The following is a 19,143-nucleotide window of genomic DNA, read 5'->3' as shown; positions in this document are numbered from 1 at the left end:
TTTACCACATTCAATGACTGTCTTCTTAAGTAGTTCAGTTTCCACAATGCCATGAATGACAGCTTATTTTTCATCCGCCATGAAGGATATGAGGAAACCACAGGACATGACTGGGTTCCAAATCATGCTGTTTACGAACTATGTGCAAACATACAAACCCTGCTAGCTGAGTGTCTCTCCAAAGCCCTGTATCAGACCGCCAGAGCCCTGGAATTGTGCTGTTTATCCATGTGCACAAGAATTTCATACCCAGTACATAGAATATGCTTTCAATTAATTTGTCCATAACACTTCTTATTCTTCAAAATTATTGACTGCAGATGTGTTTTTGAAAACATGCTTCAGGTTAGTTCATTGATGAAAAATTTGTTTTATAATATTCACTAACTCAGGCTAACCCTGCTGGCCTAAGTAGAAGCTAGAACTACTTGTCTACCTAGAAACAAAGTATTTAAGAAGGTTAAACTCATATTTTCAGAAGTTAAATTAAAATAAATTAAATAACACAACAATTTTTTTAAGTGTTTCCATGATACTACTGTGTCCATCTTTTCAGGACACATATGTGATCTCGACTAGTTATGGCCCAGTAAAACTCAGAGACAGGGAAAGGATTCCTCATTAGAGAAAGAAGGAAAAAGCTCTTGTTTTCATCAGCTTGCAGAGTTGCATGTGATCAACAGATAGTGGAATGAAGAACTTTAAAACAGACAGACTATCCATTCCTCCATAGTAACAGGTTCATTTCACCAGTTACATCATTTACCCACAGCAAAACCTACATCTAATCTGTCCAAGGCTTCTGACACAAAGCACCACAATGAGTGAGAAATGCATACAATTTCATTTACACTTCCTTTTTCTTAGAATTATTTGTGAAGGCAGCAGGGGTTTTTCCAAAGTTTTTATATCACATTTAATCTAAAAACCAACAAAAACAGTTTTCATTAAGTGCATTATAGCCAAGCAACAGGGACAGGCAAGGAATTTCCTGAAGAGCTGAGCAAAAATACAAATACAGCAAATTGGCATGGGTTTTCTCAGTCTCAATATTTTCAATCAAAGCAGCGCTCTATGCAATTAAAAATAAAATCAGAATAAAGCTAAATATTTTAATGTCAGGCAACTTCGGTTCTAAAGTAAAAAAACTATTTAAAAATTATATGTTCTTAAAAGTCAACTGAATGGTAACAGGAAGCCATGAAGAAAACGTGACTGGAATTCAGACAATGGTTTGTTATTCCCAGGATACACTTTTTTTTGTAATTAAAAGTCTTCTATCTCTTTACCAAGAGGATGTTCAAGAGTTTTAAGTAATAATACCAACACATTCTACATCAAGACACATTATAAACATGAACTAATGAACCCATGGGACACTTCTGTAAGCTGAGTTTGTTGTGGAGCTGGGCAGTCAGAGCTGACACAGGAAGAGGCACCAGATCCAGAATGTCACCTACTCTGAAGAACTGCAGGGCAAACACAGGCATCTGCTAATCCCCCTTGCAAGATCTGTAGAGCCAATAACAGGTAAGGCAGGGTAGAAGAAAGCATGACTATACTCATAATTATGGAGCTTGTTAATTTTGGTGTAATTATGGTCTGCTAGTGGTTCACCCCTAGTGCTAGCCCAAAAGCCAGCAGCACCAAAGAATCTCACTGTGGTCCTGACTGCCTTTGTAGGAACAACAGAACACAGTCTCCCTTTCAGAAAGACAAGATCAGAGTATTCAGCACACAGCATTATTGATAGAAATTACACAATTATTTACTGGTCTTCTGTCCAGAAAACACAATAGGAAGTTGTGCACCTGTGGTAGTATGTTCTACCCTATTACATGAGACATTCCCAAATGTCAGTCAACCAGCATGCAACTGTAGCAATTAGCTTTTTCTTTATTCCAGTAACACTTCAGCACTTGCTGTACCAAGGCTCTGCCCAGGGGCACTGGATTAGACCACCATGCCACAGCACATCCTTTACATTGCCTTAATGAAGCACAGCAAGCTCCATGCACAACTGTGCATACTAAAACCCCTGGCATTTTATCTATCTCAAAGTTCCTTAAACATGTTTCTTCTCCCTTTAGGTACTTTTAAACTGAGCCACAAACTTTGTGCTCAACCAGGCTATGGCATAGCCTGTTTGTTTTAAGCTACCCAAAAATATTCAGAGTTCTTAATATCCAATTCAGCTTACGTGTGCAAAGACAGAACATTTACTTTGGGACAGAGAACAAAAAGATGAAATCTCAAAAAAACCCAAAGAACTCCAATGTTTCCATTCTTCCATCATTAAACTACTTTCTTCCATGACATTATCTCCACAGGAGATGTGCCCTAGGTCTGTGTTAAAGCAAGCAACTTTGCTTTCATGGATAAGCACTGTAATTGCCAGTTTTAGCTGCAGAGAAAGAGATCTAAACCAGCTTGAGAACCAATCCAACCTCAACAAAAAGACCATGAGCAGACTTAAGAACACTGCAACTCCAGCCTTCTGCTAGTCCATGCAAAGCTAAACAACCACCACATCACTTAATGTAATACAGGTAGCATTACTGTTATTGTACAAGTCCCTTACAGTGATCTTTGGAAAAAAGGAAGAGAGAAAGAAAAAGCTCTGCATGACAGGTAACAGTTGTCTTGCCTGAAAGACTACACAAAAGCTCTCCAAAGATATGTGGAAAAGAGCAGTACAAAGGCAAAATATAAAACTGGAGAGACTGCCTTTCATTCTGAAAATATTCAAGTGATATTTCCGCATAGGATGGAGTCACAGACTGGTCCTGTTACAATCTTTCCTCTTGCCTGTGAGCAGCATTCTAAGTGATATCTCAGGGAAAGTATGTGGATAAAAGTGCTATCAAGGAAGATATGAATTGAAAGCATTCTTATGGAAAACGTAAATGCTTTCTACTGAGGAGTGATAAGTGCTCAGAAATAAATCCTGTGCCATACCATCTTGTTTGGGAGTGAAGCTATAGAATCTGGGGCAAGGCATAAAACAATGAAGAGGCAAAATGATCAGCACCTTTTAATGGTTTTGGCTTCCTCCCTTCTCTCTTATTTTCAAAACTTGAACATACATAAAAATATTGTGAAAATCAGTTCTCAAGTCATTCTTGCCCTATGGCCACAACTGGCAACCCAAAAAGCAAAGAGAGAGGTTTCAGAGATTTTATTCCATCTCTCATGGCCTAAACTGTGTCTTAGTTTGCTTGTAGGATTTACTACTGTAGTGGAATACAGGTTTTAAAGAAAAGGCAAACACTGTTATTTACATAGAAAACACATCTCTATGCCTACTGAAGCACAAGCTCTTAAGAAAAGTGTTTATTGAAATTTAAGTATAATAAAGCAGTGGTTCAATAGATATTCATGGCAGTACATTTTCTTTCAGAGGTTCTTGGGTTTGCTTTATCATTCCTGACATTTCATATAGCACGTTATAAGCTTTTTCAGGGGAACAGCACTTTTACTAGAGCAGCAAATTGCACAGGTGGAAGAGGTTGATGCTAAACATTATTAAAAGATTTTCCTTTCCAAAACAAGAAATGAATGCAAAAGCATAAAATCATCTGGGAGCAAAAATTCTTTAGAAAAACATTAGGAATAAATAAGGGATAATCTGTTTTTTAATAAGAAAGTCACCTGTGCATCTGTCTGTTAACTCTGCTTACTATACAAATCTTTGATGGTCAGATGAAACACTGCACTGTGATATAACAAGATAGTACAGGTAATTTAGAAAACTTTCCAGATTTCTGTCATTTGTATGTCAAAAGACTCCAGCTGACATGACTACAGCACAATTTTCCAAGACCACTTCCAAGGAATTCTAAGGCCCCATAATAAAATCAAAATCAGATTCTATTTAAAATACAGACATTAATATTCACTTTTGTAACAACACTGAGATTACCACTACTTATAAATTCTGATAATGGCAGTTTCTGGAAATGATTTGTTGCTCTGCCTCTCCAGCCCATTTGGTGACTGCTTTGATATATAAATTGTTTGCAGATCTATACACTCTGAAATTCTTCAGAGAAATATCCATCCTTCTTGTTTAAGTTCACAACTGTCAGAGGCATCTCCCAAATATCAATACATTTTCAGCTTGATTTACATTGGGGCAAATCTCCACATGGTCTTTTTTAGTTTGTGTTTGTGGAGATTTTTCTATTTCTTTTTCTGTTGGTTTCTCCCCATCTTTGTCACTTTTCAGTTTCCACAACAGCGGTGCACGGTGTTTATTTCTAACTTCTTTCATGGATTGTAAGATCCATTTTAATGGCACACATCCTTTTGAATTACTGTCCTCTGTTCAATTAACACATTTTATATTCACTTTCTGCCAAAATGCCTAGGGTATACGAACCTTCTTCACTCTGCATGTTTTGTTTGCAGACAGCAATAAAGCCAGCAGTTTCCTTAAAATTTCAAGTTAATAAGTCCCTGAGTAATTAGTTGACATAAAGTGTCTACGCTACTAACACTACACTACCTACCAAGGCGAGGACTGGCACTGCACAATTCAGTCTTCCAAAAACCCCAGATCCTTAGTATTGGAAAGTCTTGTGTTTACCTAAGGCCTCTTGATAAAGCAGCCTGATCCTCTTCTTGCTGAAATCAGTGATGGAATTGCCAGTGACCTCAATAAGAACAAGGTTCCAACACCACTACCCCACGGCTTTATTTTTTCCAATTGTCTCGGTACACATCACAGGCATTAAGAAATTTGTTTCCACCTCAAAAGTAAATCCTTTGGGTGTGCAGGAGTAGATAAAACCACTTTGCACTGAGATAGCACTTTCTGTTTCAATACATTTTACAACTGATTATGCCTTTCAATCCCTCCGGTAAGAAAACCCCTTCATACTACAGACTGGAAAACCAGCACAGAGTTACTGTCATTTGCCCAGTGAAGTATGGGTGAAATTCCAACACCCAGCGTCTTTGGGTCCATGCCCCTCTGCTGCTGGGAAGGAAGCTCACAAGCCTCTGTAACTAATCACCATTTTTCTTTATGAGAACTGAGCTACAGCTTCATAATCCTTTGTTAACATCCACATCTGTGATCTGATTCCACAGAAGAAAAAGCGGTTATTTTTCTGTTCAAGGACCAATCTCAGTTTGTTGAACCTGCCTCACATATCAGTGTCCAAAAGCTTCTCCAAGCCAGCTGGGTAGAGCTTGGGCAGTGTTTCTAATCCCACAGCATATTTCCAGACTCAAACCTTCTTTGAAATATAGAATGAAAAGCTGGGGCAAAGTACCTGTAATCAGCATCAGAAATGGCCCTGTTACACACATACACTTTCTCAGAGCTTCCCCTGCCTTTTTGCTGGGCACAAACTTTGGCTACAGTCAGCAGAAAAGCAGAATGTTTACTCTTCAAGCACAACTAGCAGCACATCTCTGAAAACTGCCAAGTTATAGCAAGCCTGTTCCCTAGCATTCACTTTTTTTTTTTTTTTTTTTGCAAGGCTCATTGTTTCCACCCTTCCTGCCTTTTCCTCTAGAAAAATATTTCTTTTAACCTATATTCCAAAACTTATAATAGATCTCTGCTTTGGGCTTCACAGCAAATTTCTAGGCTGGTCCCTATGTCAGATCAACCTTATCTGTGAGTACCTGTGCAGAAGAGACACTGCTGTGGTCTTCAAGGGTCCTGACTGCTAAACAGCAGGTATTTAGCAGGTCTTGCTTTAAATTACCCAATATCCTCACCTTCAGTATTTGAAAATGCAGTGTGGCTCAGGGAAGATTATATTAGCTTTAACTGAGCTCATACACCTGAATTTTGCTGCTTTCCTTACAATCTTGCAGCTTCACCTGTCCTATTAATAGCATTAGAATGGCTTCAGTGTTAGCACTTTAAAAAGCAGAAACTGGTTTGAGCAGATACCTGTTAACATTACAGGAGAAGTAGGAGAAATCTTCCTCCAGTTGCTAAATAAAAAAGAATTATTGCATGCCTTCCACTCCCTCCTTAATTCTGGTTATCAAGTTCTTGCTCTCATCAGGTACCTCAGCTGAGTCACAGTTAGTGGGTCGGTTGGAAATGCCTCATTTACTCTTGCTTGTTCACTCTCAACTCCTCTTTATTTCTTGAAATGATATAAGAAGAATTGACCTGTCTGCATACTTACTCTCCTACTACTGTGGTGCTCTTAAAACTCTAAATAATATGACAAAAATATGACTTAAATATCTTTCTGACATATGGATGGAGTTCTGGAGGGCACATTTTTGTGGTAAGTAGAGTCTGTTTTCCTTAGCTGGAAACACACAAGTTATACATTATTGTGAGGCAGATCATATTTACAATTGACTGTGCTTATTAAGATTTTCATACCCTCAGACACACAGCAGAGCCGAGGCTGCATCTGCCAAGGCAGTCAGGAGACATTAATGAAGCACACAGAACTCTGCTGCTGTCCAGAGGAAAGCTGATAGTAAACCAACAGACACAGTCACATGGGTTTGTTATATAATGCTGGTCTTTACTAAACCAGCCAAAATGCCTGGCTGTACTGAGAGAACCTCTGTGAAGGAGCTTTGTGTACAGTGGTGCTCCCAACCTGGGAACTATGACTTTAAGACACCCATTAAAACACTCCAGTTTTAGAGTTGACAAAAAACAGTGAAGAGGCCGTAGACCTCATCTGGTGATTAGGAAAGGCACGGGGCAGACTCTAATTTCCCTTAAACAGGGTACATTTTTCTCCCCAGAGCTCCAATGCACACCTCTCCCCAGCTGTGCCTGTTGCCCAGTCCTGCTCGGGTTTGCATCACAGCTGCCAGAGCACATTACCGGGGCTGTGCTCAAGGCCAGCTCTGCCCTTGCACTGGTGCAGCCCCTGCAGGCACCACTGGAGGAGGGGTGGAGGTGAGTCGTGAAGGTTGTTACAGGCAAGATAACATCAAAATAAATAAGCTATTGATAGCCTTGATTTCTAACAGCTCCTTCGTCCAGGCAAGACTGAGTCTCTGCAACCAAACACAGCTGAAGCTGTTGAAAGACAATAAAAAGGTGGTTTTGTCTCAGCTATCTGAGACATCCCCAGAACTCCGCTGAGACTGCAGAAGGAACCTCAAGAGTCATGGACTTGTCTTATTATTTAAGGAAGTCACATCAGCTGAGGCCCTTCAACTTAGCTGGATGCTGGACTAAAACACTGAGCAAACGCCTCAGTGCATTGCTAGAGACTTTCAGCATTTATTTTTCATATTAAGATACGAAGTGAAAACATTCTTCAGAGGCCATACTACACCGTAAATTATAAAGAATTTGTTCTAATACTGACAACTTAAAAACTGCATGGGCTGGGTCATGGAGCTTTAGAGCTGGAAGAAATCCAGTTCCTTCAAACACAGGAGCTGGAATGAACTCAGATAACATCACAGAGACATAAAATTTAGTACACTGAACCAGTTCTTTTTTTCTTTTCCTTATTCTATGTAAGAGTCCCAAAATCATTTTTATTATACAATGTGAAACAGAAACTATTAAAAAGATATGGTGAATGTGAATAAGTATTGGAAATATGTTAATAAATTACAAAAATTTCAAAATGTCAATTACAAAAATAGAGAAATTGCAGTTCTTATGGCAGCTGTCCATACTGATATTAACACTACAAAAAGGCTTGTTTTTAGATGGAATAACATTGTATTTAAAGGGGAGGTTCAAAACAAAAGATACTTCCATTCAAGAAAAATATTAACCTTAATAAATGGAAGGTTCTGATTACCAAAGAAAGTTTCAATATGAGGAAGAAATAAACATACACAACATTTAGGCTATGGGAAATTCTTATGAATGCTGTGCTCAAACCCACTGTTTTATTATGTGCTTGACATTCATTAATGAATGAATTTAATACCTGTATGTGTACCATGAAGAAAACGTTTGCAGTCCGTGGTGGGGGGATATTATAAATAACTTTTCCACATCTAGTTTCTACTCATAGTAGGATCTGCAGTGGATTGAAATAAACAGAGCATAGCTTAAACTCCCCATAAACCAAAACAAACGGCACCACAATATTTCATACAGATCATATACATACATATCAGTTTTCTGACAGCAAGCTGATCTCTATGACATTTTGCAGTGAGGTACTGAACACTTACTGGAGGCTGTATAAAAATGACTGGGGATTTATCGCCCTCTTGTGAATAGGTGAAAAGTTACAATCTTCTTGAATGTGCAGTTGTTGCTGCTACCAAAGAATCCTCTAGTAAAAACACATCTGTAGAATTAATAAACAGAAATTCAGATTACTAAAACAGTAGGACTGCTGGTTACTGTAATAATCTATAATAATTTTACCAGAAAAGGATAAACTGTAAAATTAAAAATAATTCTATTCAAATCAGAACAAGCATGATGTTTTTCTATGTATGCAAGAAGACAGTAATCTAAATTCCACAAAACCACTGCCTAGAGCACTCATGTCAAATGCACAGACTAGTTTAAAGGTGTGTGAACCTTCCTTCAGTGCAGCCCCAAACCATCCTTCAATTGCAAATGGAGCAGGAGGATGAAAACACCTATTTTTGCCATGCAGAAGATGCAGCCTTTTAACTGCAAAGAATAATCATGGGTATAAATCCAAATTTGTTTGCAGATGGCAGTGAAGCTTGCAGACAGGATCAGGTGTGTCTTGATCCAGCACTCCACAGCAGCTCCAAAGGATACAGGCTAACTCAACACTGGGAAGCCATCACACTTCTACTTACTTTAATGGAACTTCCTCTTTGTGGTACTCCTTTCTTCCCTGCTGCTCTGCACCCAGCCAGAGTGTCACTGCTCCTTTCCTTCTCCATCTCTGTCTACTGTCCCCTTCCTTTACCGAGAGACCACTGAAATCAAGGCAAAAGCCATAAAACGTTCAGGCAAAGTCACTACAAAACTCCAAGGCCAAGGAGCTGCTGAATTCCAGGGTTTCCATTTCACACCTTGTCCTAAGGATGAGCAACTACGTCATCCCTTCCTTCTACCCTTCCCTTCTTCATGCACCCCCCCGCTAACTAAATGCTGCAAAGGGAACCCTTCCAACCTAAATAACTCTGCAGCTGCTCACTCACACACATTCCCCTCTGTCCCTCATCAGACAGTGCCCACCATGCCCCACCAGTTTCCTCTCAGGCTCAGCCTAGGATGACACCACATAACCACAGTTTCCTGGGCACGTATGAGCCCTTCCTGGGTGACTGCACAGCACACCCTGTGTGTTAATATGAATTCATTCTGGTCTTCTGTCACCACACCTAGTAAAAAGATGGCTTTCTCCTGTACACTGGCAAGAAGAAAACCTCACCAAAACTCTCTCCTGAGATTATTATCAAGGTATGATGCCAAGAAGCCAAGTGTCATTTGATCACATGTACCAGAGGACCCTCGTCCTGAGAAGTAATAATAACACTGCCTTAGAGGAATCCGAGAGCTTCTGTTTGTTTGTGCTGCCTTCCCTAATTTAAAATAAATAAAGCATAAATCCTATCAAAATGAAGGCATCACCAAGCCCTACTAACACAACATGATAACCATTCCCCTGAAAACTATGTATTAATACCACTTAGCATAATAAATATTCAAAACAATACTGCAGTAAAGAATATAAATTCACCTATGTCTTTCCTCTTCTTAGTAGTGGCTATTAATAAACAGCTTTATAGCTACTATATTTAAATGCAATTAGTTCCATACATTTCTGGCTTAATAAGAAATAATACATATTCATTTCTGCTCATTAACAGTCAGTGTATAACTCTTAGCTAATGAACATTCAATTATGTTCTCTGAATACATTGTGGGATAAATTCTCTTTTTGTTGCTCATATCAGTTCACTTCAATTCAGTTGCTGCTAATTAAAATTCTTTTGCCTCATGTAGACAAACCTGGGGTTTTTGGAGTCCCTGGAGACCTTTTTAAGAGTTCTGTTTTATCTTTATGTACAGTCAGCTTCCTAATTAATGCTTTAAATAGGGTAAACTTTACTGAGGCTCCCGGGTTCAGTTCAAAGGAAAAAAAACCCAACTGGTAATTTTATATCTCATTCTCACACAAATCACTGGAGTCTCTCTTTTTCTTGTAAATCTACTTTTTTCTTTTGTTTTCAGATGAATTCAGTAATCAGGGAAGTTTGAGAGCACTGGGAGTTGGAGACGCCCCATCATCAGTTGAGAGCTTTCCTTACCCAGAGGAACAGAAGAGAAATTCTAGTCAAATTGTCTAGTTCTCCAGCCAGCTCAGGTGAGGAAGGAGGAATCTCCAAGGGGACATACCCAGTGGACTCCCTGAGATAATACCATCTCTGTTTTCACTCAGCATCAGCAAGAGTCAATGCTATTTTTTCCTAAATTGATATCGGGAGCTAGCTCAGCAATCTATCTGCCTGTCTAGGACCAAAAATCCAACCAAGTCCTACCTACTCCACTGAGACTAACACCACATAAGCTAAGCATTTACTAAAGTGTCTCCCTTTGCAGAGGTCATTATCGGGTACAACTTGCTAAATGAAGTTATAAGGTTCTTCCCTCTGACTTGTTTGCCTTATGTCCATTAAGCATTGCAAAGAAAAGAGAATTCAGAAGAAGAAGCTGCAGGGAACTTTCAGCATGAAGTTTTCCTCTTTGGTGCAGCACGGTAGGACTCATACCTGCACTTATGGGGTGGCATGGATAACTCACTGGGGACAGCAACTTCCCTCTGACAAAACAGCTAGAAAAAATTCACAAATTGAATGAAGCATTTGTAAACTTACCAAGCAAACACTGTGAACCTCATGTGCATCAAGATAAGGAACATAACACAAAAATAGAAAGACTAACATTTAGGGAAGGGACCGAGGAAGAGGAACAAATGTCTGTAACAGAAAACATCTAGGAATACCCAAGAGAAAGATTCGCTTTAGGGGTATTTCACTTCTATTTAACGTTAAATGAAAACTCCGAGAGACATCTATCTCAGCACCTGTCTTAGAAGAAAAGATTTGTCTAGGTTTGTGTATACATGAGACCCCCATGTGTGCCTGCTTGGATGGGTGCATGCATGCAAGCCAGCACCTCCTCCAGTCCCCGAGCACCTGAGCACTGTGAAATGAACAGTCCAGAACTGCTTTCCTTGCTTGAAGTCTCGCTAAACCAGTGAATTCTACTGAGGGACGTTCAGAGCTGGATTCCCAGGAGACTGAAATAGATTGACAGAAACCTAAGGACTTACACACCCTGTGTTATCCAGACTGCCACAGCACCATTTACATGGCATAGACTGAGGTTCTCTGGTGCATGTAAGGGCATAGAGATCTTTGAGCATACACAGCTTACCAGGATAATGTTGGAAGACTGTCCCCCACGGAGAAAGACAAACTCCATGTGACTTGTATTACACTTTCTGGCTGCCCTGACCTCTGGAGGGAACATGCTGTCAGCTGGGCCCAGATGAGCACTTAGAAGGCTTTAGCAGGCATTTTTTTACCTCTTCTTCCAGGAGAGAGGCACAAACTGAACCGGCATTAGGGGACCATGGCCTAGACAGCAAGCCAGAAAACAAGAAAGAAAACAAGAAAGAAAGCAAACAAGAAAAAAAGAAAAAAAGAAAGCAAGAAAGAAAGCAAGCAAGAAAGAAAGTTGTTGAATTGAGAACAGAAACACATGGCCATCTACTGCTGTCCTCATACGCATTTCTCACTACTAGTTCGTATTTAGTACCACAGAAAGAAACCAGAAATTCGCAATGGCACTTTGCATGAAGAAGTTTTTTAGCTAGTCCTTGAGAGGAGCAGTTTTTCTTATGAGCAGTGAGCAGATGCTCCCCAACTGCTGTGTGCAGCAATGTTACACGGCCGGGCCAGGAGATGGCAGATTTTTGTCAGACAACAGCAGGAAGCAGGTCAAACACGAGCAGGTTTGCAATAACAAAAATGTCTTTGTACACATGCTTTTATAAAGGTAAAACAACAGCCCTGATCAAAATAATTAAACAGACAAATGTTTAAAAGGGCATATTCTTTTAGCCTCTGGTTCAGATTAGGAATTACTGACAGAAGAGGTAAAAAAATGTTTGCAAATATTTCACATTCTGCAGTATAGGCTTTTGCCTACTGCACATTTTATGATAAGAATATAAGGTAGAGTATATTTTTACAAAAAATGAAGAAGAGAGTAAACTGTCCCAAAGGCAGCTGTGATAAGGCAGATATCTTAGTCCATTTTAGACTGTATGTATACAATTTATATGAAACATTATAAAGCTGCATACACTTAAAAAAAGCTGGGTCTGTTTATGACAGAGAAAAATTCCTGTCTTACACTAGGGAAATGTGTTTACACTGGGTTTTCATGCATCACTAATACAATTCATTTGGATTGTATACAGAAGCTACACCTGCTCCAGAGCCACTTTTCTACAGTTTCTATGCAGAATCAAGGTATAGGGTAAGCTCTTCAAGAAAAACATACACTGTCCTAGGGACCTGCAAAAATAAAGCTGAAGTTTCAACCAAGAAAAATAATGAGTAGCAAGCTAATGCTACTTGTTCCCTTGGTGTCCATCTTTAGCACCATATAAAGCTTTTGGTGATTCCAGATATCAGCTTTGCAGAAGCTTGGTGGTGTTTTATATTAGCAGTGCATTGACCAAAATTCAATTTACCATAGATTCACAGACAAAAAAGGAATTATTATTCGAAAGATAAGCTGACCCCAATTCAGCCAAAGAATTAAATACAATCACACTATCTCATGTGTTCTGAGCATTAAAGGTTTTTTTGCACTGTGCTTGTATTTTGGTACTTGTGATGTTAAACCTTTCAAATGGCACTACAGCTAATCAGCCTTAGAAGAGTAGAAAGTTTATAATCAATATTATTGTTTTTAATAGATGTACAAGTCACCAGAAACACTAATCTACATATGAAAAGCATCATGTCTGCAAAGCCACAGTGAGTCACAGGATCAGGCTAGTGGCAAAAAAAAAAAAAAAAAAAGCAGCCAACATTATATAGTGATATAATAATATAATTTGTCAGACACAAATTAATCCTTCCTGCCCACTCAGTTGCACTGGTCAGGCCTCCTAGCAGCAGTATTTCCTGTTTGGGTATCTCAAGAAAGATGCAGACTCATTGGAGAAAAGCCAGAGGAAAGCTTTAAATATGCTCAGATACATAGAAATTATCACCTGGGAGGGAAAATCTGAAAACATTAGTCTGGTGAAGGCATAAGAGAATCATAACACTACACAAGTGTGCCAAAACTAGCTGCAGAGAGGAGAGGGACCAGTTCTTGCATCCACTGAGGATGGATATCATTTGCAGCGGGAGAGATTCTTCTCAGATACAGAAAAGATAGTTTCAAGACATTAACAGTGAAGTGCTAGAATGGATCAGGTAGGGAAGTCATGGCTTTTAAATTTCACTTTGTAAAATCATCTGCCAAGAGTGGTAGAGGTAGAACTGATCTTTCTCCTCTGAAGTTCCCCCCAACCTTACCTTCTGTGACGACTGTGCTGATCCAGTTCGTTCACAGCTCTCAGCTTTTTCAGAGGACGGTGCTGGTTTCAAGGACTGGTAAACACAGGGAAATCCTGGAAACCAGCCAAGGAGAATCCTACACTCATCAGGCTTCCATTATAGGCAGGCTTCAGTTAGCCCAAATATATCATTATGGCTACTCCTTAAGCACCTGCAGTTGCAAAACACAAATAATAATTTTATAATAATTAAGTTTTGTGAATGTTGATGGTATCTTTGTGGAAGCTGAGACGTCAAAGCGGGAACTGAACTATGAGATGTTTATAATTAGTTTCATTACAGCGACATGAACAGTCTGGCAACAAGCAGACAACTGTTGTGCCAGAAAGTACCAACATGTTCACGTGAAGGAGAAATTAGAAAAGCACCATAGCAAAACCAAGAGTTTGAACCAATGTCACACAAGAGATCGGGGGCCTGAGCCCAGCGCTGGCTGCACAGACTGGCGGCTCAGCCCCGCTGGACCGGATTCCTGTGAGAACCCAAAAGCCTGCTTCCTAAACGTGGTCAGCGTGGAACTTCCTCTTGGGTTGAAACCAGCAGCAGCCCGGCAGGCGGGCAGGAGGTGCCTGAGGACAGTGTTTTACCGCCCGCCGGCCCTGCAGAGCCGCTCCCGGCGCATCCCTCAGGGCAGACGAGAGGGAAGGGATCCCACGGGCACGCAGCACGCAAAGAAAGGCTGCAGCGGATCTGTACAGACCTCTCGTGCTCAAGAACAGCATCACTGTACCAGCCTTAAAGGGTGAATACCTGCAGTGGTTAAAATGCCCCATTCTCCTAGAAACGACCTCTGCCGTGTGCCATGACCGCGCTTGTCCCTCTCCTCTCTCAGATAACAGCTAGCCTTGCTCCCAGTGCTTATGAACATCGCCCTGGGATGGCACCCGGCGAACGCGGCTCAGCTGCGGTGTGCGCGGCGCTGGCCAGCGCGGGGCAGGGCACGGGCAGGGCTGCGGGGACACGGACCCCTGGTGTGGGGCAGGACACGGGCAGAGCTGCGGGGACAGGGACCCTGGTGTGGGGCAGGACACGGGCAGAGCTGCGGGGACAGGGATCCCGGTGCGGGGCAGGGCACGGGCAGAGCTGCGGGGACAGGGATCTCGGTGTGGGGCAGGACACGGACAGAGCTGCGGGGACAGGGGATCTCGGTGTGGGGCAGGACACGGACAGGGCTGCGGGGACACAGACCCCGGTGCGGGGCAGGGCACGGGCAGGGCTGCGGGGACACAGACCCCGGTGCGGGGCAGGACACGGACAGGGCTGCGGAGACACAGACCCCGGTGCGGGGCAGGACACGGACAGGGCTGCGGAGACACGGACCCCGGTGCGGGGCAGGGCACGGGCAGGGCTGCGGAGACAATGACCTCCGGGCTGACACCGCCCGTCTTGCCCGCGGCTCCGCAGCAGACCCGCCCGCCCTCACCTGCCCGAGGCGGGGCTCCCGCGGTGGGCAGGGCCGGCCGGAGCCGCTGGCCCCGGGCTCCGCCGCCGGCTCATGCGCAGCCGCCGGGGATGGCGGCGGGGATGGCGCCGCGGGTGCTGCCGCTGCCCAGGCAGCAGTCCTTCAGCCCGCCCCCCGTCCCCAACCCCTTCGTGCACCCGGGCCGCCTCAGCGCCGGCGACAAGCTGCGGGTAAGGCAGGGGGACGGGCGGGAGAGGCCGCCGGGGCCGGGCCGCGCTGCCCCGGGCCGGGATGCGCACGGGAGCGCGGCGGCGGGGCGGGCACGGCACCCCCGGGCACGGCTCGGCCCGGGCGCGGCGCCGAAGCAGCGCTCCGTGCCGCGCCCCGGGCCTCCGCGGGGCTGGCGGCACTGCGGGTGGGAGGCGCCGGTCGCTTCCGAGCCCCCTTTGCCAGGGCAGGGCGCGGTGTGAGCTGTCGAGGTTTGAAAGTGCCGCCGGCAGCCGGGGCTGCGGGGCCCAGCCTGCCCAGCACCGCCCGTGCCCCGCAGGGCAGCGGCGCAGCCCCGGCTCTGGTTCCCATCTACAGCTCCTGCCTTTGCTGGGAACAGACTGCTAGTGAGAACATTTCCTTCCCCTGTACGGCGTAGTTTGCTTCCTGATCTAATCTAGGGAGCGGATACGCGAGAAAGTTATGTAAACGGTCAGAGATGCAAAGGGTGGTCAGCATAAAAAAGTCACTGTTTTTGAAATTAAGTTCTTCAACCTTTCAGAATCTACAAGCTGCATGCTTGCTCAGTGCATGCACAGAGGCTTAATGACTTCAAACTTAATACTTTTAACACAGGATTTAAAATAAGCTTTTGGAAATTTGCACAATCATTGCTGATAACACATCACTTCTAGAGAAAACAGGGCTTCTGTTTCAAGGAGTAAATACTACCCATCAGTCAGTCACGTCAGATGCCTCAGCTCTAGAGTTAAGATGTCAACTTCTCTCTGATATGAAAAGTTAAAGCAGAAGATAACTTTTTCAGTCATGCTGTTTCAGATGCTTAACTAGCTTTAGGCTGATTTTAAGCCTGGGTTGGGGAGGGGGCAGTGAATCTCTTGGCCCCATCTTGCTGGATGTACAACAGAAAATGGTATCCCGTATTCCACTGGGTCACTGACTGGTGTCACTGGGTGAATTGAATCGGGCCTCTGAACTGAGTGCTGTCCCAGTATGACTTGTGTACAAGCACACATAAGACTTACAGGATACTCATACCACTAATAGATTTTTAAAAACATTCTTTAAAAATTACCTGATGAACCAAACATGAATTGAGGACAATGAGGATGTCAGTGTGTAGGTGAAATAACAGCATTTTCTGCTTATGGTTAGAAATATCTGAAGCTGACATGCAACTAAATGTTTTATGTTTCATATAGATCTTCCTCAAGTTATAAGCAATGTTTGCCCTGAAGGTAGCTGGGTAGAGGAAATGTGACAAACCTGGAAAACAATCTCAAGTCCTTTTATCCCCTATGCTTGACTAGCAGCCTGGAACACATTTCAAATGCATCTGAATCCATAGCTTTAGGCATGAACCCTGAAGGAACCAGTTTCTTGCACAGACGACTTTCAAAAGCTTGTATTTTTAAATTACTCCATAATGCACCTGGAAGGAAAAGCGCCAATCTTTTTAGGTGCCTAAAAAGTTAGGCACCTAACTTTGGGTGCTGGTGCTAGTGAGCTGAGAAGCAAAACAGTCACAGAATTGTAAGGCAGAAAAACACATGAGAGGGAACCTTTTTTGTGTTGTGGTTTGTTCCCTTCTTTTCCCCCTACCATCATAAGGACTGGGATACCTTCTGCTGATTACTTTGTCCTGTAAACCTCTGCTCCTCTCTTGCTCAGCAATGCCAGTCAGACCTGCTGGGAATCAGGGCCTTAGCAGACGGTGTTACTATAAACTTCAGAAAAGGGAAGTTTCCCTTCTCCTTTCATTCACAGCAAGTGTAGTGTTTCTCCATTCTTGCATGTTAAGGATAGTCGTGTTATGTCTCCCCCCACTCTGTACTATTCCTTTAACACACACCAATAGAAACATACAATTTCAAAACCTTCTCTCTTTGGGAGTCCACAGCGGGATTTCCATATGTTGGTGACCTTGAATGTAAAGGCTGCTGTGTGCCTCCTGAATGGAACTTGAGAGCGAGACAGGGTAGCTGTTTGAATTTCAGTCAGCTTCAAATATGAAAACAGCCGAACTGAAAAGAGGAGTGAGAAGATTTTACAATGTCTTGCCAGTCCTTGTTGATAGTTTACAAGCCACTCTTTATTTGTCATTTTTATTTGTCATTCTTTAGAATGTGCAAAGCAAGGATCAGTTGGGCTGTGCTAAACATCTTCATGTGCCAAACGATTTTAAAACAGTTGTCAAATACTTCTGGTTTCCACCCTCTTGACTGAAGTTGGCCGTAGTTCATTGTTGAGATTTTTCCTGGGTTTTAGTTCTTTTGTTCCTATTTGCTCATTTGCTGTCCTGACTTCTGAACTGCAAATGCAAAGTACAAATTCTAATTAAGTCATTACTGGATTCCAGTTTATTCAGAAGAGATGCTCAGTGACTTCTGCAATGGTGAACTGTGTAATACCACAACCAGCATGCTAAAAGCAGTATTTTTGGAAGCAAGCAGCTGGACTGCCTGGCAGAGCTGTGACATCCTCTGGATGCTCATGGAACACCATCTTTCCCTGTGTGTAGTGCTGGGGGGGGCTATCCACCTGATCAGAGCTTCAGATGTCGAAGTATTTCAGTGAGAGAGGGGCTTCATTCTGTCTCCAGCCTGCTCTGCTGCTGCTTCCTAGATAACTTACCAGCAGCTAAAGTTGAACAAAATTTCATATGGAATTTTTTGGCTTTCTGATAGACCTGCTTTTCCAATTTCCAGGTTCCTGCCATCAGTGGAGGTATAATCCCATGAATTGATCAAGGATCAGCCAGCTATGGGAGTGGGGCCTGGACTGCCAGGACTGCTGCAGTGACAAGATATGCAGTTACTGCAGACAGAGTAAACAGAAAGTACATGGGTGATTCAGTATGTGGGAAAAGGTTCTTTGGATGACTCAGAATAATTCTGTCTTGGGGATTACTGCACAGAAGCTGGAATGGCTCTGATCCTACTGCAATTAGCAATTAAACTTAGTATTTTTCTCTGTATGTTTTTCTCCTATGCTTTCCGTTTTCTGGTCTACCTTGACCTTTCTCTTTTCTGTCCTTTTCTTGCCCTACTCTGCAGCTGACAGAGCAAAAACCAACTCTGCCTCATTACACAGTGACCTAGAAAGCCAGTAGCTTGCATCAGCAAATCAGTACCACCTGTGCATCTGCCTAAACTAGATTAATGAATTTATTAAAGTTTTGAAGAAGGGATTGTTTTGTTTTTGCAGTTGCATCCTTTATTTTTCGTTTTAGGTCAGTACATATATTTTATTTTTTTTTTCATGAAGAAGATCATTATTTTAAGTTTAACCACACTGATTATGCTTGCGCTTTGCATTTTGGGTAACTGAATGCAACTGAAATAGACTATAGATCATAGTAAAAGAAGATGCATATAGAGAAAAAAAACCCCAAATCTAATTTTGGGAGACAAGCAAGGAGTCTTTGTTGGTTTATCTTCCTAGCCGACTTTTTCAGATTTGCCACAACAGGCACAGAGTGTGTGGAGGCAATAGATCTCTAGGATCAAACCTGTCATGCTCATTTCTGTGATCCGGAGCAGTTCTTTACCTGTTGTCCATATAATTATGGTAAAATTCCACAGCTAGTTACACAGAACTGATAAATAAAAAAAAGAAATAATCAGACCTATGTGTTCAGATCTCTCCTGGAAACACATTGTATGGCAGTGCTTGCAGAACATCAACACAGTGTACCTGCTTATCATGTTTATCTTAATTTACTCTGTGTATCCCCTGTCATGTTTGGTCTGTTGTCACTGTGCCTGTGGTAACACAGAAGCGAGTCCTGAAGGTCCCAAATTCATCTTAATCCTCATCAGTGTCAGAGGGTTTAGGGCCAGATGGCAGAGCCTCTCCTGAATATTGACAAGAGGAGTGTAAGCAGACCTTACATGAAGATGGAAGGGATTTGGTGGGAGGGAAAGGACTGTGTTGGTGAAAGAAAAATTAGAAGCAACTGACTA

At 42.4% G+C, this 19,143-nt stretch overlaps 1 protein-coding gene across 1 annotated transcript in view; it reads left to right on the top strand.

The window, feature by feature from the left end:
* The first annotated feature begins 15,053 nt into the window (after nt 1-15,053).
* LPCAT2 (lysophosphatidylcholine acyltransferase 2) overlaps nt 15,054-19,143 on the top strand; it is a 30,622-nt gene continuing 26,532 nt past the window's right edge. Inside the window, exon 1 of the mRNA XM_040075554.2 lies at nt 15,054-15,180. Within this exon, the coding sequence (XP_039931488.1) occupies nt 15,061-15,180 (120 nt within the window). The 5' untranslated portion in view covers nt 15,054-15,060. The remainder of the gene's footprint in view (nt 15,181-19,143) is intronic.

The sequence above is a fragment of the Hirundo rustica genome, chromosome 11, assembly GCF_015227805.2.
Source record: "Hirundo rustica isolate bHirRus1 chromosome 11, bHirRus1.pri.v3, whole genome shotgun sequence".
Taxonomy (NCBI): domain Eukaryota; kingdom Metazoa; phylum Chordata; class Aves; order Passeriformes; family Hirundinidae; genus Hirundo; species Hirundo rustica.
This window is presented reverse-complemented; position numbering and strand designations above follow the sequence as displayed.